The following is a 23,517-nucleotide window of genomic DNA, read 5'->3' as shown; positions in this document are numbered from 1 at the left end:
AAAAAGAGAGAATTTGTAATAAATCTGCTAATTTGAGTCCCCTTGTCTTATCGCATGAAATAATTAAATTTTGTATTCATATGTATGTACATAACATTAATTAGACCACAAAGTTGTTATAATGCAACTTTACTCCCAACTATATCGTGATTATTTTTTGTTTGTTAATGTTACTAACCAACCTCAAGGTTGGTCATTTAAAGAAATAATAAAACAAAAACATTTTTTTTAGACAAACCCACCAAAAATTGATCTAGACATCGAAAGTCTTTTCCTCTATTATATGTCAGGTCATTATAATTAAGTCGGCATTTCAGATATTTTGGGAAATCTAAAAAACAAAAGTTAAATGACTTCCCATCTTTTGTTAAGATGCAGCCAAGCATAATGGTCTTCAAAATGTTGTTGAACTCTTTTGACATGTTTTTTTTTTTTGTCAGTTCAACACATTTAAGTTCAATGTTTCTAGAGTTATTGTAAGAAATGACAATTAAATGGATGAATAAATTGTTACAAATACTATTTTTGTAATGAACATATTATTTGTTATTCGATATAAATAGATAAAAAGAGTCATTTTTAAAATTATCATAAGTATCGATTCAGTTGAGTCGATTAAGTTAGTTTATCCAAACAGTTCATACCAAATAATTCGATATGCAGTTTTTGGTATATTACAAAAAAATATAGAAATGTCCTGCCTTAATACATTTTTATATTCCTAGATAATATTCATAGTCCTTCTAATTGCAACAGCATGGATTCTGGCCGAAATGGGAGTTGAAGCTGAGCGACGTACTTTTGATTTTTTCAAAAAACATCATCACAAACATCGAAAAGAGGATCATCATGATCAGTATTTAGATGATAACGACTTTGATGACTATCATCATCATTCGAAATTACATCATGGAGGTCATTATCATAGTCCTAGTATCCACATCCATGTACCTGGTGTTCACGGATATGGTATTGGTGAATCAAGATTTCATGGAGGAATAATACCAACATCGAAGTTTCATTCAAATAATTTCCATGGAGTCAGTAGAGGATACTTTGGTGAAAATCATTTCGACAGTGGACTTTTCGATGAAGGACTTGAGAATAATTTCCTTGGCCATGATGAAGGAGTTCATGATGATGATTATGGAGAAGTTCATGGGTTCGATGGTCATCATCATGGAAGTCATTTTTCACATTTTAGATAAGTGGTTTGTTAGTTTTTTAAAATATTTCATTTTTTCTTCTAATGATAAATTCAATAAGCAGCTTAGGTTCCTAAGATTTTTTTTATTGTGAATATTGTTACAAATTGCAGTTGTGATATTATAAAATAAATTTAAGAAAAAGAACAATATTTTGATGGTGTTCAATGTTTATCCAACCAATTACGTTCATTTATATGTCAGAAGAGATATTATATTGAACCATTTTTTTATTAGGGATGTATAAACTCAGGCCTATATATGTACATATAATCTTCAAGGTTGGTTGGGAAATTTTTATATTTTTACATTTTTATTTCTACAGGCCTGATTCTATAATTTGGTTAGAGGAGAGGTTTGGTTCGGAACAAGATCTTAATTAAATTAAATTTTTAAACTTGATTTTTACACTTGAAAAAATATTTGTATTTTGTGGCTTTTAAGGTGAAATCAAAGAAATCATTTTAAGCTACTTAATAGAAATGTTATATGAATTGCATTCAACCAAGTAAGAATTCTAAGTCAAATAAATAACACTTGAGACGCAGTTCCCACACCACACACCAGTGGGTTTACTTTTTTCAAGTTATAAATTAAAAAAAGGTCACTGGTGGTGTATACGTACTATTATTATTATTTTTTTTTTCTATAAAAAATTAATGAAACTAGTTGGTTTGCTTGTAACCAATCATAGTTGAGATAACGAAAATAAATGGTAGTTTTAATCTTGGGCAAACAAACCACGGTTTAAATTAACGATTTTTTTCAAAGGAAAAAATCATAATTTTTTCGGTTTCTGACACGAAAAAAAGTTTTTTATTGTATCTTTTGAAAAAATGGTGATATACAGAAAAAAAAAGTTGGGCTATCCTGGGACTACGTTTTTTTATGAATTTTGAGGTGAAAAAAAAAATAATTCTGTTAAAAAAAAGCGAAAAAAAATCTTGGGCTATCCTGGGCTAACCTTAAACAATCGAACCAGGCATATTTGAAAAAAAAAAATTAGCATTTGGGGGTGCCAAGTTCATATAGCCTTCGTAATGCCTTAATTTTTTTTTTCAATCTCAATCGTCAACCTGAATTTCGTTTTAGTTTACATACATTTATCCTTTAATTGTAGTACTCCGTTATGCAATGGTTAGTGCGTTGAACTATGAAGCAAGAGGTCTGGTTTCGATTTCCAAGTTCCACCATCTGAAATAAAAATACATTTTTCAAGTTTACTGCCTCTTATGAGGAATTGAAAAAGCCCAATATAATTGTCATGAAAATGTTCATCTTTGTTCTGTGCCGTTCGGTGGTAAATTATAGGTCCCTTTCATTCTTGCAAAATAATTACACGCACGCAAGAATGGTTTAGTGTTGTAAGTCATTAGGCCTTGTCCTTTCATGTATGTATGGAATTTCGTGCTAAATTTTTTTGTTTATATCCGTTTATTAAATATTCCGGGAACACATTGAAGCCTTAATACTCACTAATACCCAAAAATTGCGTTCTTGTTCATTACTCCATTAAAAAGGATGGTCAGGTGGTGCAAATTTGATTTTAAGCTATAATAATCTTTGAACAACAACAACATCTTGAAGGTGCTCGTGCTACCACCAAGTGTTTATGGCTAGAAGCATTTTTTTTTTTCGTTTGGAAATGATGAACTGCTTTAATATACAGCCTCCAAAAAATCGTCTAAAAAATCGAAATCTTTTTTTTTTTTTTTTGAAGGTATTTCAAAAGTTACACTTCATGGGGATGACGTTGTTAAGACAAGTTTTATTTATTCTTTTTTTTTTAAGTGAAAACTTCCTTAGTATCGTAGTGATTTGAAACAAGATGACACGAAAAAGCGACACGAAAAATCAATTGATCATAACTTTTTTGTTTTAATAGATACCTAGATAAATGAAATGTATACTGTAGATAAGTAATTAAATAAATTATGATTGCGCAAAATTTCAATTAATTTCATATTCAAAATTCTGATATAACGGTGAAAAGATATTCTTTTTCTAAACACGTTATATCTTTTGATCTAGAGCATATAACAAATTTATTTAACTTTAATACGCATGCTGATTATATTACCTTTCATTTAATATATCACACATAACGGTACGTGCTCTACAAGTTATATAATCTTTAATTGAAAAACTTGAAAAATACCTCAAAAAACCTGTGAAGATTTGTTGCCGATGACCAGCCAGCAGTACCGTAAGCTCAGTTTGAAATTTCGACATGGTTGGCTTTAAAAAATTCTTATTTTTTTTATAGGCATATGATTAGAAATAATAATGATATAAAATGTATTATAGGTTGTCTTTTAAAAAATGGATTTAATGGCATTAGAAGAGAAAAGAGATTGATTGTTTTGCTTTTTTTATGAAAACTAATTGGGTTAAAAAAATTCTAGCTCTTTTTGTAGATGTTGTATAGACATGGTCGATATAAATATTTTGAGCTGAAACCAATAAGCTTTCAGATGATATAAAATTTATTGTAGGTTGTCATATAAAAAAAGTGATGGAATAAAAAAAAGTTATATTTTTTCGATTTTTTTTAAATGATTTTTAAGGTTTCACTTCAACCACTTGTGAATTGCACACATGATTTTTTTTTTACTTTAAGAAAACCTGAACTTGCTGAGGTAAATGTTAAAATACTTAAATTGAAATAACTTAAAAAACAAAACAATTAATTTTGGCTTGATTTCGATATGAACAAAAATATTTTCAAATTTCATCGGTACCAAGTTGTAAGGAATTGCTAGTGTCAGGCCAGTATTTGCCTTACTCAAGATTGTACAACAAATGTATTAACTAGAGGCGCTTTAAAAACTGTTTATTTTTAGGAACAGAATTAGAAAAACCATCGAATCATAAAAAAATCGTTAAATGTTTAAAAAAAAAGCACATTAACCCTTTGACTGCCAAGCTTTTAAGTGCCATGATATTTTATGTTGATTGTAGCACGAAAATGTACGACATGGCAGCCAAAGCCTTAAAGAACACCCATACGCCATAGTGAACGGAATAAAAAAAATATGTAAGAGTAAATAAACTCACAAAAAAAACATTAGTGAAAAAACACATTAAAAACACTCATACGCCATAGTGAACAAAATAAAAAAGAACATCTGAGCATAAATTAACTCACACATTTTTTGTCGTATTTTAATCTATCATAATTAAGAAGCCGCAAATAAAGTTTATTTAAAACCGATCCTCTTTATGTACCTACTTCAAAGAAAATTATTTCTATTTAGACATGACAAAATAGGTGTGTATTTCCCAAACTAACTTCTTGATTATAAAAAAAAGCAATAAATTATAAATTAAATTATTAAAATTATGAGCATTAATATGAAACAAACACAATATGTATTATAATATTTTTATTTTATTTAACATTAATGTAAAACATTTTCAATTCACACTGCACTGAGTTGATTATAATGAAAATGAAAAAAATGTAACTCAGGTATTTCGTATATTAATGACTACAATTTGAACTTCAAAAAATGCGCACTATCACAAATCGCATACAAATTTTGTATCTTCACTTAACTTAACTTTATATTAAAAAAAAAATTATTTTCCAAGGAATCCTCCGATTCCACCAATTCCACCGATTCCACCAAATCCACCTCCTCCAAAACCACCTCCACCATAACTACTGTAACTATGATGTTCCTCATGATGGTGTCCAAATTTTCCACCAAAACCTTTAACACCGCCACCGAAGCCTCCTAATTTTCCTTTTTTGAACAAAAGTCCTCTTGCCCGTCGATGTAAGATCTTTCCAGCTAAAACATAGCTCACCAACATCAGGATAACAATGGTATATTTCTATAAGAACGTTAAAACAAAAACTAAATTAAGTATCACATTTCAAGTTTAAAGTGTTGGCAAACTCACGATAAAATTCATAATCGATAAATAAAATCAATCTGCGACTCGATAGATTCACGTAAATTACTTTACTGGATACAAAAGTCCAAATTTGGCTTATATGTTGATGTTTTGCAATTGGTGTATCTGAGAGATGTGAGGGTTATATAGTTATTATATAACAAACATTGGTTGACCTGGTCCATGAGTGGTCTTTAATTTTGTCTTCTTTTTTTTACGAATTTCTTTTTGGAATTTCCCTTCTTTCAATGATACTTATAGTCTGAGAAGATGTGTTATCATTTACAGTCTTAAACGGGGGGAGACAAGTTTACTGTTTTTTGTATGTATTTTGTATCCCACCACGGGCGATACATCATTGGGCAAGCAGAGGGTTGCCCCGGTGGGTGCCCGGGGCCTTCCCCAGCCTGGGCCCCGGCTGGGGAAGGAAACTTATTATAGAAAATGTAACGAAGCAAAAAGATAAAAAAAACTAGATAGGTATTACCGCAGTGGCCTCAAAAAATAAATAACTTTTTTGAAAGAAAAATTATATGTACAAATGTACATGTATTATTAATTATATGTACATGTATTATTATCTTAGGACCCTAAAAAGTATTATACTTGTATAATCTTTGCGAATTTTGTTGGTAGATACATCTGGGCTAAAAAAAATAGGCGTATGGCGTGTACGTAATAATTTTTATTTTGTCTTACTTTCTATATCAAAGAGGCCCCAAATATCAAAGGGGTCTCAAAATTTAAGTAAAGCAAAAATCGACAAATAATAATAATTCACTATGTACACAGAGCGGAACGCTACCTCCCAGACTATAGCCCTAGTTGTTTTGTTATTTATTTTTTTTTTTTTGTTTCACTGGTCTTTAAACCAAAATCTTGGTGAGTAGGTATGTGGGATAAATACAAATTGATTGGTTACAAGAGTAATGACCTCGAGGTGTTATGTGTGATGTCTACCACAAAGACTCACTATTTTTGACTTATTTTTTTTTTTAATTTTTTTGAGGAAGGCCATTCATTTAGCAACGGGCAGACAGAAACTACGACAACTTTTTTGGTTTAACGTAAATATTTAATTTTGTTGACTTTATTATCAACTGGGTATTAACTGTGATTCATCTTAATGTTTTGTTTGAATCAGTTGGGTTTACGCCGGAGTCAGATACTTGTCAATCATTGAGATGGTAAGGTTAAAAAAATTTATTATTCATAGCAAATAGCAATAAAGACATTTTGAAGTCAATGAGGTGATGTATCTATGCACTACAACCATATCAGGAAGTAAAGTTGCAGTAAATGGGAATTTTTTACACAAAAGGATTTAAACAGCTTTAATAATAGTAAAATATATTAAATAATAAAATAGAACCGTTTTTTTTTTATTTTTTCTGGCTTCCTCCGAAACGGCTTGGAGCTTCAAGGAAAATTTGCATACAAAATATTTTATATTTTATGAGTTTAAAAAAAAAGAAAATTTGAAAACAAAATACGATTTTTTTTTTCAACCAATTTTTTAAAAACTGGCCTTTTTCTACAGTAAAAAAATTGTTTTTGTTTTTTTTTTACGATTTCTTTTTTTTTCAATTAATAACAAAATTCACCAAACTCAGTAACATTTAAGTTAGTTTTTAATGCATTTTTTTAACTGCAAAATGTTTTGTTTCAATGCAAAAAATAAACTTTGAATCATAACAATATTTATATTTAAATGCAAAAATGTTTTTTATCTTCTAATTTTTTTTTGCGTTGATATTTTAACACCTCTAATACTTACCACATGTCAGTTTTTTTTTATCGTCGGCTAAGAGTGTTAACCTGCTTAACTTTTAAACTCCTGACAAAATTATTACAATACTTCTTAATGTTTCAATAAATCCAAAATATTACGAAGTTTTCTTTGGATTCTATGCTAATTAGTGTACAAAAAATTGATAAGGTTTTAAAGCTTTTTCTATTTTTAATGAATTTTTAAAATAATTTTTTTTAAGCAAGTTAACAGGTGGTAGTTAGAGTTAGCAAATTTACACTCTAAGCCGACAGTAAATTGAAAAATGTACAGTACAGTACATTCATCCATTCTATTCCTAATAAAAAAAAGAGAAAAAAATGAATACCAGCGCAATGTTTCCGCCCGGGTTCGAACCGGGGACCTTGTGCGTGTGAAGCACACGTGATAACCACTACACTACGGAAACTGATGTCCATTAGATATCAAAAGTTGTTTAAAATTATTTTTGCCATTTTCAGAGTTATTTTGTGATAGTTTTTTTTTACTAGAAAGCCTAAAAAGTAAAGTAAATTTAAGATTTTGGTTTTGGTTGGTAAAAAAAAGATCGCTTTGATAAACAAACAACGGTAGTGACATATTTTTTGTACTATACTATACATAGGTACCTATCTACTTTTGCAATGTAGTATTTATGTAGTTAATGCAAAGCAAGTACCTAGTGAAAATTACTTTTGTACCTATGTATTTAAATTGAATTCCCTACTAACTTTTTCTAAGAGACCTTAACAATAGCAAATGAACGTCACGTGCAGACAGGCAAACAGTTTTGCTGAATGAAAAAAAAAGAAATCATGATTTTTATTTATGATTTGAGAAAAAAAACATGATTTGGCCAAATTTTGGGGAAAATAATGCAACAACAAAATTTTGATCGCGTTTACATAATAGCTATTTATTTTAAAATTTTTAAAATATTTTTTTTTAATTTGTAGGTACTTTCAGTTTTTATGTTTACGTAAATGTACTTGGCACTGAACAATATAGATAATATATTTTATGAATTTTTGGCTATACATATTTTATATATGTTATTTGTTATGTTAATTATATAGTTTACTAAAGTATTTTTTAAAATCAAAGCATTTGTGTTTTTTGAAAAGTTCTATTTCTAATTTTAGTTTTAAGAAGTGCTATTTTTGCAAAAAAATTCTTTCTGTAGGTATTGCCTGATGTGTTTTTTATTTTTCAAAAAGACAGTTGAAAACTGAGAGATATAAATTTGATCAATTTTAAAAAATTTTTGATCTTTGTAAAGTTTCGAGTGCAATTATTAAGATTAAAACCTATTATTTAAGTTTGTGTGGAAAAACTTTACTTTTTTTTAGAAAATATTGAGAAAAATTGAAAAAAAAAACAAAAAAACGATTTTTAAGATTGATTTTTCCGTAAATGACAGTAATATTGGCGAGAAATAATTTTCCACAGAAACCAAATTATACTTTTCTAATGGCCTTTGACCTTCTTAATTTGAATCTAGCATTAGAATAGCTATAGCTAATAGAATTTTCAAAGTCCAAAACACTATTTTTGTGATGTTTTGGTATGGTAATATGTCAAAAACGTGATGTGATAGAATTTTTCTGACTTTGGATCCGAGCTCAGCGTAAACCATTAGAAAAATATACTTTGATTTCTTAAAAAAAAAAACTTTTTGACTAATGAAATCGAACAAGGTATGTATTAGATTTTTTCTGCCGTGTTCGATTTCGATTTTTTTTTTTTTTTAGTTTTAAGAAGTGCTATTTTTGCAGTATTGCCTGATGAATGTGTTTGTTTTCGAAAAAAAACAGTTGAGACTTAAGAGATAAAAATTTGATAAATTTTTAAATTGTAAATAAATTATGATGTGCGTTCGAATTTTTAAATAATATAATAATTGCCGAATTAATACTTATAAATATGATAAATTTACGTTCTTAGTAAAAACCATAGGTAGGTACTAAAAAAATGCGAGTAAATGTCGGCGTTTTCGATATAAGACAAATCTCAAAGCCCCAATAATTTAAGCAGTTCTTTTCGCTTAAAAAACAAAAATTTTTTTTAACAAAATAAAAAATAAACAAAATTTATGTCAGCTGTTATCATACATTTCTCACATACTTAAACACAAGTAAAATATCACTATATTTCACAAACTATTTTTGTCTGTTGTTTTTACCTTTCTCTGCCGCGGAAAAAAACACCTTTCCAACCAAAAAACACCTTTTAAGACTTTGTTGATCTTTGGTCCTTATTTCAAATAAAACTTTCATGAGGATAACAATTTTTGTATTTAATCTGTTTTTAAGCTCTACTAATTATGTATTTTATCGTATGTTTATTTCATGTGCCTCCGAACGTAAAGTCAATATGTTTGTTCCAAAATTTGGCGTTAAAGTCAAATCCTTGGTTATCTACAAGCGATCATTCCACAAACCAAATACATAAATCATTGATCCTATCAGCTATACCTACGGTTAAAAAAAAAAAAAACATAATTTTCCTAAATTTTTTTATTACCTTACTAAAACAACAACTTCAACAATACTTTTTACTTAAAATAACCATAACCAGGACCAAACCCAGCCCCACCAAAACCTCCTAACCCCCCATAACCATAACCGATATTAGAGTATTGATATGGATAAGCTGGATAATATCCTTGAGCCAAACCGTCTCCCAATCCGTGACCAAGTCCTTTGCCTAATCCAAATTTTCCAACGTGATGTCCATAGTTTTGATATACAGGAACTGGAACTGGAACAGCATAAGGATATGGGACATAATTAGTATAAGTTTCAACATGTCCTTTTCCTTTTTTCAAAAGTCCCAAAAATCTTCCTTCTTCAACGTTACTATTAACACCGCCTTCACCAATCTCTTCAAAGTCTGCATAGCACTTTACTATACAAGAAAGCACTGTAAAGATCACGAGAGCCTTCCTCTGAAATAAAAAATTATTTACAAAACATTCTCAGAACAAACTTATTTTCTTACCAATTGATTCATATTGTTGTTATTTTTCGAAATTTATATTAAAATTTAAATAAATACTGTTGAATTCATTCAGAAGTTTTTCATTTATATTGCGAAATAATAAAACTTCCGTTGACCAAATAAGTCATAGGCAATGGTCAATGTGCCATAAATGACCAAAAAGATGCACAGAATGTTTCCGGTTTTTAATAAAATACGAAGGTTGTGTCGCAAAATTGATCACAAACGAAGATCGGTACCGTGTGTTATGGAAACCAGTCTTTGCTAAGATAGTTTTTTTTTGGTTGAGTAGATGCGTACTTTGAGACTACGAGTATATAAAGCAATGAAATTAAGTTAATATAATCTCTTCAAAGTTAACATTTACAAAGTTATAATCAAAGAACATCAAAGATGCAAGCTATGGTAAGGATTTAAAGATTTAAGCTGTTGAAAAATGTATTGTTTATTGTTTTTTTTTTTCTGTTTATTTTTATTTTTTAGAGAATCCTATTAACATGTGTCGTATTAGTCATTGCAACTGTGAGAGCAGCTCCAGCGCCTCAAGATAACTCAGAATCTAATGAGTCTTCGGGTAGTTCCGAAAATCAACCAAGAATCTTTCCCGGCCTTTTAGGAGGTGGTGGATTGGGAAGTGGACTTTTAGGAGGTGGAGGAGGTGGGGGTGGACCGCTTGGACTGTTTACAAATCTTTTAGGACTTGGAGGAGGTAGTCCAGGAATTGGTAGTGGACTTGGTGGAGGTGGTCCTTTAAGTGGATTGTTTGGTGGTGGAAATGGTCTAGGAGGTGGATTGTTTGGTGGTGGAAATAGCCTAGGAAGTGGATTGTTAGGTGGCGGAGGACCTGTAAATGGCCTAGGAGGTGGATTATTTGGAGGAAGTCCTCTGGGTGGCTATGGCGGTGGACCTTATGGAGGTTATGGAGGAGGATATCCTTTTGGAGGGTATGGTTCGGGATACGGTTATCCGCAATATGGCGGTGGATATGGATTTGGCCGACCGTCTTTTTTTGGATAAATATTTAATTTTTGTTTATATGTGAATTAGTTTTAAATAATAAAGTTAAGTTGTTATATTTATAATATTTCATATAAATTAAGTCTGAACAAAACAAAAAGAAAAGCTTTTTTTTATTTTTGAAAAAAGTTTTATATTTTGATTTTATTAATTGGTTATGCATTTACAGTTTAAAATATGATTTTCTACAAAAAAAATTAAAAACACTTTCATCTTAAAATCTAATTTTCGTGTTGAACAGCAAAAAAACTGCGGGCTCAACCGGGATTTGAACCCGGGACCTCTCGCACCCAAAGCGAGAATCATACCCCTAGACCATTGAGCCGATAAAAAACTGAACTAAAAAAGCTCTGACGATTTTTGTTATCAAAATTCAAATGTTAGTTAATAAATTTATCTCTGCGAAATTTCAAACTCATATTTTTGTTCATTAAAACCTTCATTATAAATTTAGATTGATATCCATATTTTTGATACTCTTTCGCCTTTGACTAATTGTGACGTTTCAATGATTATGTGGGGCGATAATTACTCAATACGAAGCCTGCTAAAACAGTTAAATATTATAGGTACTTCAATTCAAATAGGTATATTTCGATAAAAATATCAGTAAAAATATTTATTATTGGTAGTGACGAGAGCTTTGGTGGAAAATAAGACCCGCAGATATTTGAGTCAATTTGATGGTTTAAAAACGGTCTGAGGGAGGAATGAATTCGATTTGAGCTTGAACTTTTAAAAAACTTAATCCAACCAATAAAAAAGAGGGTGCATAAGTTCCTTGTTAAATGATCCAAAGTACATTCCATAGTCAACAAAATCAAACTTTTTTTGCCTCAAGACCCTAAATATATACTTTTCTGAAGGTGTTAACGGAGTTGAACTCGAACCCGAAGTCTATTTTATTGGCCTTCGTTTCTAAAATTTTACGGTTGTACATTGCAAAAAAAAAACGTTATTTTAAATGTTTTTTGGATTATGCTTTAATATGTGGGTAATTTATTTCAACGTAATTTGTAACGGTGTCTATAAGACTGTTTTTCTTCTTCCAAAAAACTGTTTGAATCTTTCCGATATCTCTTTTATTTATCCAAAATATTTTCAGTTTAAGTAAGTATTATCTTTTTGTTTACTTTTTTGGCTCGTTACCTTTTTAGTACAGTAAAACCTGCTAATTGGGACACTCTATAATCGGACCACCTCCTATTCGGACCGCACTTAATGCTTTCCCTGCTATTTGTCATACAAATATCCCTCTACAATCGGGACAACTGCTAATCGGACCATGGACCACCTTTATAACATTCTTTGCTTATTGTTTTACCTGTTTAATTGGACCAAAAGTCAAAAATATGAAACATGTGTGTTCAATGTTCTTATACATATGCATCCCATTTTTTTTTTCTTGGCCAATTTTGCAAAGTTACATTTGTTATAGGCGGGGATTACTCAAAATGTTTAATTTTATTTTTCGTTTCTTGGCAAAGGAAACAATTTGACAGTGCAATAGAGTTTTTGAAGTTGATTGTTTTGTGAAATTGATTTGAAAAAGAATGTTAAAGTTAAAAGCTTTTTGAAAATTGTTGGTACCTATATTTGTTGTCGTTTTTACGTGGGTTAGAAAATTTCAAAAAAAAAAATGTTTAAAAAATTAAAAAAAAAATTTTTTTGTAATTTTTTTCTCTTGAAAAGTTTAAGAGAAAAAAATTTTATTTTTTGATTTTTTTTTTTTTTTTAATTTTATTTTTTGTTTTAAATTTAAGCTTTTTCTGGAGCAAAAATGTGGAAAAAGCTAGGAAAAACAATTTTTTTCCTCATTAAAAAATGAGAAAAAAAATTGAGCTTTTCAGAGCAAAAAACGTGATCCTTTAATCTTTTCAAAAATTCGATCGAGTGAAACAAAAAAACGGCTGGCTGGATTAATTTGATTTTTTGTAGGATTTTTGTGCCCATATTTACCTAACTGTAAAAGGCACACTTCACATTAGTGGTTCCCTCAATATTTTCGATCTAGCGCTCGATTTTCCAAAAAACCACCAAAAGCCCTTTTTTTGTTGCATTTTCAAATTCATGTGACAATAAGAAAAAAAAATTTTTTCGGAAAAGCAATGGCTAGTCGTTAAGTAAAATTCATTGAAGTTCTTGAAATCCACCTTTAACTTTCTGTGCGATCATTGGTTGCTGAGATATCGATAATCAAAGACAAAAGGATCCTTTTCCATTTGAAGACCGATATCTCGGCGAGAAGTGGACGTATCGAGGTTTTCAAAAAACCAAATTAAAGCTAAATGAAGAAAGTATCCGATCCTTATAGTGGCTAAGCTAAAAAACGCTCGTTGACCAAAAAAAAAAACTAAAAAAATTTTGAAAATTTTTTTGTTGCTGGTTTTTCTGCGATCACTCAAAAACCGCAGAGGTTAAAAAATTTTAAAGTTCTAATCCAAAAACTAGACACTTGGAAATTTCCTTCTTTATCGATTTCTTGTACGACCATTTCTTTCGAAGTTACGGCCTGTTGAAAATTGCCCAAAAATTTGGAATTTTTTTTTGATCTCTTATTTTTTCCAGTAGTGTATGAATGAGAGAAAATTTTTTCTAAATGGACCGGTCCGATTAAAAAGGAACCTCTATAAGTGGACCACCTCCTAATCGGACCACTTTTCTTCGGTCCCAAGGGTGGTCCAATTAAACAGGTTTTACTGTATTCATAATATCGAAAAAGTGACCTCCACAAAAAAAATGCGAAATTCAATTGTCTACGTTTTTTGCATTACACACTTTTCGCTAGAATGAATAGAAGTCGATACACATAAGTATATGTATGTATTTAATAAAAACTTAAATCCAAGAAGGCTGTTAAAAGGTGAATTCCACGAGTCTGAAAATTCCAGGTTATTCAGCCAATTCTCTATGGAATAAGCAAAAAATATTTGGGAGTGGTACAAATACAAACTGCTAGGTCAAATCACATAATATATAAATGCACTGGACTATAAGTTAAAAAAAATAATACAATTTGGAGATGCGGGGCATCGATCCCCGTACCTCTCACATGCTAAGCGAGCGCTCTACCATCTGAGCTACATCCCCATGTGCAAATACAGTGTCAAAGTTACCATATGAATATATGGAAGAATTTTTAATTTAAGAAAAAAATATTTCCTAATATTTGCAATCAAAAATAATTATTTTCATAGCTTCTTACAGTAATTATTATTATTTATACCTACTCACTATTGATACTTTTTTAAGCAGTCACAAGTATCATAGACCAGGGTCGATAGTTTTGGAAACCAAAAAAAATCATAGTAGAATTAAACCCGTTGGAAAAGGAGGTGAATATGATGAAAATTAAAGGAAAAATAAATTACGGGCGAGCCGAGTTCGGGAAGTGGGTGGGTTGAGTTTTTAATGGTAAAAAATGGTATATCTCGATTTCCGGCAAAACCACAAATCCTATAGAAAAAAGTTGTATGGCAAAGTTGTAGGTAATAAAAAGATGTACAACTTTTGTATCATCAATTTTTTCACATAACCTCAAAATTTATGTGAAAAATTCAACAAACCGAGTTTTTTGTTTTTTATTTTTATCTTTTTCAAAAACAAAAATTTTTCTACGAAATTTGGTGAAAACTTACCTTATTATGTCTCAATATTATATATGATTTTAAATATTAATTTGTTCACCTTATTTTGGCTTAATATAAAAAAAAACACCCTAATTTTCAATCGAAAATTCACGTGTCAAAATATCAGCTTTTTTCAAAAAGTCGGTGGGCATTTCGTTCGTTAAAATGTCTATTTTCTGATGGTGTAAAAAAAATTTTACATTAGTATACTAAAGAACATGTTCTAGTAAAATTCAAAAAATGAAAAAAGCTTGAATTCAAAAAAAAAATTTTTTTATCATTGTTTACAATTTTGGCCTATTTATTCAAATTTACACTTTAATTACTCAAAAAAACGTAAGATTAATCAATGTTACATGAAATCTTACGTTTTTTGAGTAATTAAAGTATAAATTTGAATAAATAGGCCAAAATTGTAAACAATGATAAAATTTTTTTCGAATTCAAGCTTTTTTCATTTTTTGAATTTTACTAGAATATGTTCTATAGTAAACTAATGTAAAATTTTTTTTTACACCATCAGAAAATAGACATTTTAACGAACGAAATGCCCACCGACTTTTTGAAAAAAGCTGATATTTTGACATGTGAATTTTCGATTGAAAATTAGGGTGTTTTTTTGGTATTAAGTCAAAATAAGGTGAACAAATTAATATTTAAAATCAAATAAATTACAGTGTATTTGGGACATAATAAGGTAAGTTTTCACCAAATTTCGTAGAAAAATTTTTGTTTTTGAAAAAGATAAAAATAAAAAACAAAAAACTCGGTTTGTTGAATTTTTCACATAAATTTTGAGGTTATGTGAAAAAATTGTTGATACAAAAGTTGTAGATCTTTTTATTACCTACAACTTTGCCATACAACTTTTTTCTATAGGATTTGTAGTTTTGCCGGAAATCGAGATATACCATTTTTTACCATTAAAAACTCAACCCACCCACTTCCCGAACTCGGCTCCCCCGTAATATATTTTTACTTTCATTCTTATCATATTCCCCTCCTTTTCCAATGGGTTTCATCCTACTATGATTTTTTTGTACTTTTTAATGTTTTTGAAGACATCGGCACTGGTCTATCATAATTATAGATCTATACATTTTGAGCTCCTTCTCTTTTTTGTAAGTTTTTTTTTGTCGGCAAATCAATTTTTGTAATGTTTGCAAAATGTATCTAATGTTACTAGTTAAGGCTTACGTTTACGTTAAAGGTTACGGTTACTGTTAAAACATACACCCAATTGTTTATAATAAAAGATTAAAAGAGATAGAGAGAGAGAGAGAGAGAGAGAGAGATAGAGAGTTATAAACAATTGATCATATCTCAGGCATTTATGAACCGATTTGAAAAATTTAAAGACTTTATTGTCTTGCTAGACTTCAATTATAATATTTTCCCGTTTTGTTTAAAATGACACTTACCCATTTTGAGATAGTTCCTTTTGTTTATAAAATTTCAGGAATATGCGAAAACTAACATTGCAGCTAGATTTCTCATCCCCAACAACATATAAAAACACTCCCATATTGTGTTGATCTAAAAATCTATACTCAAAGCGGGTATAACGTTTAAGCTGAGTAAGGGAATAGTTTTTTTTTTTCAAATCTCGAAAAATATGGGTCATATAGAAAAATGTATTAAGTAAAAAGTTATAGAAAATACCTACAATTTTCTACATGTCTTACCAGTATCATTTTTGTCAAGATCGATTTTCCCGAAAAACTGGTTTTAAACTCTCAGTGATCCCCTCTACCGTCCTATGAAAAAAAATTGTACGATCTAATTTTTTCCATTTCAGCTTAATTTTTTGTGCATCGTGACTGGACTAAATAATTTTTAGACTTTAAACCATACTTAAAATAATAATCCATATTTTCTTTCGTTGACTAGGTAAATTACACTGTGTTACAAAATAAAAATCATGTCAATTACTTTGGAAATGACCTAGCAGAGGTTGTAGGCATTACTGAGTACATCATATTTCGGCACTTGAAATTTTTCGTAGCCCCTCAAAATTTCAAGTTATCGTCAAAAAACCGTTTTTCGATGTTTTCAGATTTCAACGATTTTTTACTCAGCCATTTTTACTTGCGATATAGGTACTACATATATATCAAGTTATGTATTCGTACAAAAAAAAAAGTTGAGATAACATTTTTCCATGACATTACGATGGTAGACAATGCCAAAAAAGTGAGTCCCGGAAGTCCGTCTGTCAGTCTGTCAGTCTGTCAGTCTGTCAGTCTGTCAGTCTGTCAGTCTGTCAGTCTGTCAGTCTGTCAGTCTGTCAGTCTGTCAGTCTGTCAGTCTGTCAGTCTGTCAGTCTGTCAGTCTGTCAGTCTGTCAGTCTGTCAGTCTGTCAGTCTGTCAGTCTGTCAGTCTGTCAGTCTGTCAGTCTGTCAGTCTGTCAGTCTGTCAGTCTGTCAGTCTGTCAGTCTGTCAGTCTGTCAGTCTGTCAGTCTGTCAGTCTGTCAGTCTGTCAGTCTGTCAGTCTGTCAGTCTGTCAGTCTGTCAGTCTGTCAGTCTGTCAGTCTGTCAGTCTGTTAGTCTGTCAGTCTGTCAGTCTGTCAGTCTGTCAGTCTGTCAGTCTGTCAGTCTGTCAGTCTGTCAGTCTGTCAGTCTGTCAGTCTGTCAGTCTGTCAGTCTGTCAGTCTGTCAGTCTGTCAGTCTGTCAGTCTGTCAGTCTGTCAGTCTGTCAGTCTGTCAGTCTGTCAGTCTGGCAGTCTGTCAGTCTGTCAGTCTGTCAGTCTGTCAGTCTGTCAGTCTGTCAGTCTGTCAGTCTGTCAGTCTGTCAGTCTGTCAGTCTGTCAGTCTGTCAGTCTGTCAGTCTGTCAGTCTGTCAGTCTGTCAGTCTGTCAGTCTGTCAGTCTGTCAGTCTGTCAGTCTGTCAGTCTGTCAGTCTGTCAGTCTGTCAGTCTGTCAGTCTGTCAGTCTGTCTGTCTGTCTGTATACGAACCTACAGCCTAAACGGTTGGACCGATTTATGTCAAACTTGGTATGTAGCGTTATTTGGCTACTCTCCAGAGGGGTTTTTGGAATTAATTTTTTTGGACAAAAAATAACGGTACTTGTCATATACCGATTTTAGTAAAATTGAAATATCTCGAAAACGGCTCCAAAGATTTTGTTTAAAAAATTCAAATGATAGTTTTAAACTAAGGTCTATCTTTTAATGAAAATTTTTTTTTTGAAAAATCAAATTTTCGAAAACGGGACATTGAATTTTTTTGAAATTTTGTTTTAAGATGTGTTACAAAATAAAAATTTTTTTGAAATTTTGTTTTAAGATGCCGATTAGTGATTTCTACAAAATGGCATACCAATTTTATTTTAAAACTTTTTTTCCAAAAAATTATTTATAAAAAATTAATTAGCTCTAACGATTTTGAAATTTTTTTTTCTAAAAATGCATGTTAATATATCAATCTAAACTGCATACTTGCTTTGGAGGGCAATTTGATTTCAGATTTTATTTTATTGTTTTTTTAAAAACGAATTTTTTTTTTTTTTTACCAAATTTCTATATAAAAAGTCTTAAAAATTTAAGCAACTTTAACTCTAAGAGCAAGTTCGTGCGACCCAGTCGTGCATTTTATTTAGATTTGTTTACAGTTCTAAATAGAGGAGTACTTGTTCTTTTTGAAAATATTTTTTTATTATGCTTAAAAACCAAATTGGGTGTAGATTTTATAGGCTGAATCTCAAAGTAAAACATTTTTGCACCGTTTTTTAGAGTTCGGAGATCGTTTTAAGCTTCATGGTTGAGTAAAAAATCGTTGAAATCTGAAAACATTGAAAAATGGTTTTTTGACGATAACTTGAAATTTTGAGGGTCTACGAAAAATTTCAAGTGCCGAAATATGATGTTCTCCGTAATACCTGCAACCTCTACTAGGTCATTTCCAAAGTAATTGACAAAATTTTTATTTTGTAACACAGTGTTATTAGCGATTTTTTTAAACAAACCTTATTCGTTTCTTACCATATTTTGACTGTAAAATCAACTTAGTTGCACACAAGTGCTACAAGACGATAGAGGCTTTTGGATTGGAAGGAAGAACTTTCCTCGCAATTTAAACTGGAGGGTCAGTTAAATTTGTTTTTTTGTAAACATTCTCAATGCTTGTATATCAAGTTTTAAAGTTTATTTGAAATGAATATACATGATTGCGCTTAGTTTTATTAATAATTATTTTCAAAGTTTTTTTACGATAGTTGTGAATAACAAAAGTTATTTTTTAAAAAAATTAATTACAAACAAGCCCTTATTTGCTTTTAGCCCCCTTTTACACAAATCTGTTAGGCATGGTGTTTCCGTAGTTGAATTTGTACTCGCGGATGCTGCTGTTGTTGTTGTAGTTGTTTCGCCTGATGCTGTTGTTGTTGTTGTTTCGCCTGCTGCTGTTGTATCCTCTATTCAATTACAAAACAAATAACTCACATTTTATCATTTATTTCATGAATTGGACGGTCTTAGAATATATAGTTTTATATTCAAGTTTTTTTTTAAATTAAGTTGAAATTTCTTAAGACCGTCCATTAGTTTAAGCCAATTAATAAAATCACCTATTATTGGCGTTGTTCTGTTTCCTCTCCACTTGTGACGAAACCATGGACGGTCAAAAACTTTTTCATCTTATATAGTATTTATTCATTAAAGAAGATATCAAGATCCAATTTTATTCATAAACTTACCCGTGGCACTCTGTGCAATAATGCACAACATTAGCAAAACTGCAATAAAAATTTTTACAATTTGAAATGCCAACATGTTTTGTTTAAACTTAACTTATCCACGATTACAAATTGACTGCAAAACTTAACAATTGCACCTTAACTTATATTCACATTTATCAAGAAGATTTTTATAAAAATTGAATAAAACAATTTATTTGAAAAGGTTTTTCAATTGTTTGTGATTACTGAATGTTCTTATCTATGACAGTTGTAAAAACAGAAGATATTTGTTTGCTTAGCAATAGTTTTTACAAACCTTCCATATGGTGGAATTTTTTGTACATATTTTTTTCCAATAGGAGGATATAATACAATAACAGTGACACTATTTGCCTATTTGCAGTAGCTTCTAACTTAGTAGTTCAGGTTACATCGTTATATGAATCCCCTTTCAATTTATGGTACATTTATAGGATTTGAGTTGAAAATTTAATTTGCATTGTGGCGTGTCCAGAAAAAAATTTGGAGGGGGCTGGAAAATTTTTCAAACACTTTTTAGAGGGTAAATTTACCTATACGTAAAATTTGTCTGTCTTTTTTATTCATCTTTGATCAAGAGTGAAGCGCTGTGCTGCGGTACTGAAACTGATATAGTAGCATTTTACTGTTCACGACAGCTTCGTACTACTGTCTCCTCCTTTTACATTTAAAGTAGGTAGTGTTTTTTCAAAGTTCTTGTGTCCCAAACATTTAACACAAACAGCTACCACAAGGAGTTGAGTCATTATTAAAATGAATTCAAAAGTGTTTAGAGTTTTATTCCTATTACGCTTACGTCTAGTTTTTGAGCTATACACTTCACTATTTTCGAAATAAACACCCATCACTTTTCAATTTCACGTGAAATGCAATATCATACTCTTCATTTCGATCCATTTCGAAAACTTCAAAATTGCTTCGAACTGTCAAAACTGAAAGATCATCCATTTTTATTTTGTTTCTAAAGTGACATTACTGCTGCTTTGAACATGGATGCAATTTTATTGGCAATTCAAAAATGTAAGTGAAATGCAGAGCATGGGGCGATATTATTGCAAATTTTAAAAGAAAAATGAATTATATTAATTTAGATTCATTGAAAAAGGTTCCAAATTAACGAACAGAAACAAAGTGAATTGAATTCCATCAGAAAATCTAAATGGGTGAAAAAATGCAAAAATGTGCTGCTTTTTTAATATACAAATCAGAAACGCAATCATTAATTATGTTGACCACTAACATATTTCTATTATCTTTGAGAAAAATTAATTTTTGAAAAAAAAGTGAAGTACTCAAGACGACAAAATACGGAATTTTGAGGTTGCATAAGCAATTTTGCAAAATTTAAAGGTGATGTAATTCGACGTCAAAATACTAAAAAAATTATCTGAAGAATTCCGAATTGGACTTAAATCAGAAAAAAATGTACGCCAACCCTCAAAGTCAGCTAAGGCTCTTATTCAAACAAACACAAAGAACAGTCGTTTCAGAATTTGGAGGGGGCTCGAGCATCTTTAAGATTTACGAACAAGTTTCAGTTAATCATGTACATTATGATGAAATCAGCTAAGTAATAACATGATCTTGAAGGCTTGGGGGGGCTTGAGCCCACTGAGCCCCCCCCCCCCCCTAAATACGCCACTGATTGTGATCCTAGAATCTAAGGATTCCATGGAAGTATTTAAGGGTGAAAGGGTATTTTTTATTTTGGGAGATAGACCAGTGCCAATCCGTTTTTCAGAGGGCAAAAGTTAAAAAAATTATTAGAAGCATAAGGGTAGTGGGAAAATTATGATAAATGGTATATGAAAGCGGAAAAATAAATTGCCCACAAAAAAATTGGGGGAAAGGGGGTGGTTGGGCGAAAAAGTGAGGTGGGTGTCAAAAATCGTGTTTTTTACGATTTCTGTCAAAAGTAAAACTCCTATCGAAAAAGGTAAAAGCAAAAGTTGTAGATAGTATAAATGTGTACAACTTTTACTCATACTATTTTTTTATATGACCCCAAAATTATGGAAAAAAAGTGAAATCGAAAAGTGCAGAAAAAATCGAATGCCTGTTCGATTTCACTAGTCAAAAAGTTTTTTTTATAGAAATCAGAGTATAATTTTTCTAATGGCTTTTTGTAGGCTGAGCTCGACTCCGAAGTCAGAAAAATTCTATCGCATCACGTTTTTGAGATATTCATCATGTCAAATATCTCAAAAACTTTGCACTTTAGAGCTATTCTAGTGCTTGATTTAAATTAAAAAGGTCAATGACCATTATAAAAGTATAATTTGGTTTCTATGGAAAATTATTTCTCGCCAATATTACTTAGTCCGGTCAATTTAGACATTCGAGGTTACATTAATTCCCAGCAAGCTGAAAATTGGTAGGATTGTTGTAAACACCATCATAAATTAAATCTAAAAAGTCCTCATCGATCCGAAGTCTGGAAAAAAATTTACGGGGGGTCAAAGGTCAAAAAAACGGTAAGTCTTATCAAAAAATTTTCAACGCAAGAATTGTAAACCAGATTATTATATATAAAAAGTGTCATGACACTTTTTTTCCTAAGACCCACCGTTTCTTAGGTATAACGATTCAAAAAGTTGAAGCCCTTCAAGCAAGAAAACGGAGTCCAGAAAAGACAGTCCGACCTCCGACCGAGAAAAGCGGGGTTTCACTCACACACTTGCAACTTTTTGTGTATGAACACAAAGTCTAAGAGAATCGTGGTGAAAACTGAGAAAAGGAAAAAAAAGTAGACAGACATAGCCAACAAGAGCAAAAGCGTCATTTTGTTATTTTTTGTTGAAGTGTTTAGTCGTGTCGTGTCTCGTGTCGTTGTTAATAAAATATAAGTATAATTATAAACAATTATAGGTATCAAACTATTAACAATATGGAAACAAAAAAAGGTATGTTGTATATATTGCTCAAAGTGTTTGGATTAAAGTGATGTGTTTCTGTTTGTGTTGTAGATGTAATCTCTAATAATGAAGAAAAAGGCAGAAGGTGAAACATGCGATTGGGCATCTAAAGAAACACCAACAACAGCAGCAACAACAAATAAAATAAAATGAAAAAAATGTATTGTATTTTATATTGTATATATTGTGAAAATTTCGTTTGCCAAAATTAAATAAAAAAAAACAGTTTCAGTGAAAAAAAAAATAAATCTTGTTCTTTTTTGGTCGCAAATGCGAAACGTCATCCCTTTTTTGTTCCTCTTTCTAGTAGGTTTTCGCTGCTCCGACTCGGGTCCGACTTCGGCTCCGTTTTCTGGGAATGGAGATTTTCACCACACTAATACATATGCAATCGACTTCGCGGTGATTATAATTTCCATACTAATTTGAGCCGCCTTCGGACCAGTTTCTGATCCGAAGTCGGACTCAGCTCCTCCTCCGGCGGAGCGGATTCGGACCGAGGTCGGACCTGTTTGCTTGAAGGGAGTTGAGTTGTAAACGTCATAATTAGGCGTATTCTGAAAAAAAAACTCCTAACTGAAAAGTTCCTGACATTTCATTATTTTTTTAGCTTGAATTTCGTTCTTCAATGGTTAAGAATATGGGAAAGCAAAAAAAAAATGGAAATTTTCGCCATTTTTCCGATACAGGGTGTGCAATAGAGAATGGACAACCCTAAAACGGCTGATAGCTACACTTATGACTGTTCTAAAAACAGATAGAAAAAAGTTCTATCGCAACCAGTTCATAAAATATTGCCTTTTTTTCGTTCAGTGTATTTTAAATATTATCATATTATGTTTTCGTTCACTACAACCACGAATGTATGAATTTTACTTATTTCTTTTTTTATCATTTTCTACAATAATTGTATGAGTACATTAAAGCTTTAAAAACTGCAAAGCTATTGCACATTTTTGTAAAAAAATTTTTGAAATCTGTTTTTTGATGCAAAATGTAAAAAAAGTATTTTATGAAAAATTTTAAACACCTGTGGTATAAAATAAATCTATGGAAACCTAAGTGGCCAACTTTCTTACAAATATTCTCGTCTAAAGGGAATACTTTTAAGAAAGTTGGCCACTTAGGTTTCTATAGATTTATTTTATACCACAGGTGTTTAAAATTTTTCATAAAATACTTTTTTTACATTTTGCATCAAAAAACAGATTTCAAAAATTTTTTAACAAAAATGTGCAATAGCTTTGCAGTTTTTAAAGCTTTTATGTACTCATACAATTATTGTAGAAAATGATAAAAAAAAGAAATAAGTAAAATTCATACATTCGTGGTTGTAGTGAACGAAAACATAAGATGATAAAATT

At 30.7% G+C, this 23,517-nt stretch overlaps 3 protein-coding genes and 3 non-coding genes across 7 annotated transcripts; 2 read left to right on the top strand and 4 right to left on the bottom strand.

Annotated features, from left to right (window-relative positions):
• Positions 1-773: 773 nt before the first annotated feature.
• Positions 774-1,208, top strand: LOC129915135 (histidine-rich glycoprotein-like). Its single transcript, XM_055994601.1, has one exon. It carries the CDS (start codon positions 774-776, stop codon positions 1,206-1,208), a length of 435 nt encoding a protein of 144 aa, XP_055850576.1.
• Positions 1,209-7,233: 6,025 nt separating this feature from the next.
• On the bottom strand, positions 7,234-7,306 carry Trnav-cac (transfer RNA valine (anticodon CAC)). The gene has a single exon. It is a non-coding gene; the product is annotated as a tRNA-Val (tRNA).
• Positions 7,307-10,269: 2,963 nt separating this feature from the next.
• On the top strand, positions 10,270-10,893 carry LOC129915134 (acanthoscurrin-2). The gene is made up of 2 exons (XM_055994600.1): positions 10,270-10,281; positions 10,360-10,893. Exons 1-2 carry the CDS (start codon positions 10,270-10,272, stop codon positions 10,891-10,893), a joined length of 546 nt encoding a protein of 181 aa, XP_055850575.1.
• Positions 10,894-11,146: 253 nt separating this feature from the next.
• Trnap-ugg (transfer RNA proline (anticodon UGG)) lies at positions 11,147-11,218 on the bottom strand. Its single transcript has one exon. It is a non-coding gene; the product is annotated as a tRNA-Pro (tRNA).
• A 2,692-nt stretch (positions 11,219-13,910) lies between these two features.
• Trnaa-agc (transfer RNA alanine (anticodon AGC)) lies at positions 13,911-13,983 on the bottom strand. The gene has a single exon. It is a non-coding gene; the product is annotated as a tRNA-Ala (tRNA).
• A 4,570-nt stretch (positions 13,984-18,553) lies between these two features.
• Positions 18,554-19,430, bottom strand: LOC129916317 (uncharacterized). Of its 2 annotated transcripts, XM_055996180.1 has the most exons (3): positions 19,218-19,352; positions 19,089-19,157; positions 18,644-18,935 (listed from the first exon to the last, which is right to left on the bottom strand). In XM_055996180.1, the coding sequence occupies exons 1-3, from the start codon at positions 19,291-19,293 to the stop codon at positions 18,754-18,756; spliced, it is 327 nt and encodes a 108-aa protein (XP_055852155.1). In that variant the 5' UTR covers positions 19,294-19,352; the 3' UTR covers positions 18,644-18,753. The 2 variants fall into 2 exon arrangements, 1 of the variants encoding a protein (XP_055852155.1); XR_008772433.1 differs by lacking the exon at positions 19,089-19,157 and having other exon boundaries at positions 18,554-18,935; positions 19,218-19,430.
• Between the last annotated feature and the right edge of the window lie 4,087 nt (positions 19,431-23,517).

This window comes from Episyrphus balteatus, chromosome 3 (assembly GCF_945859705.1).
Source record: "Episyrphus balteatus chromosome 3, idEpiBalt1.1, whole genome shotgun sequence".
Lineage (NCBI taxonomy): Eukaryota > Metazoa > Arthropoda > Insecta > Diptera > Syrphidae > Episyrphus > Episyrphus balteatus.
This window is presented reverse-complemented; position numbering and strand designations above follow the sequence as displayed.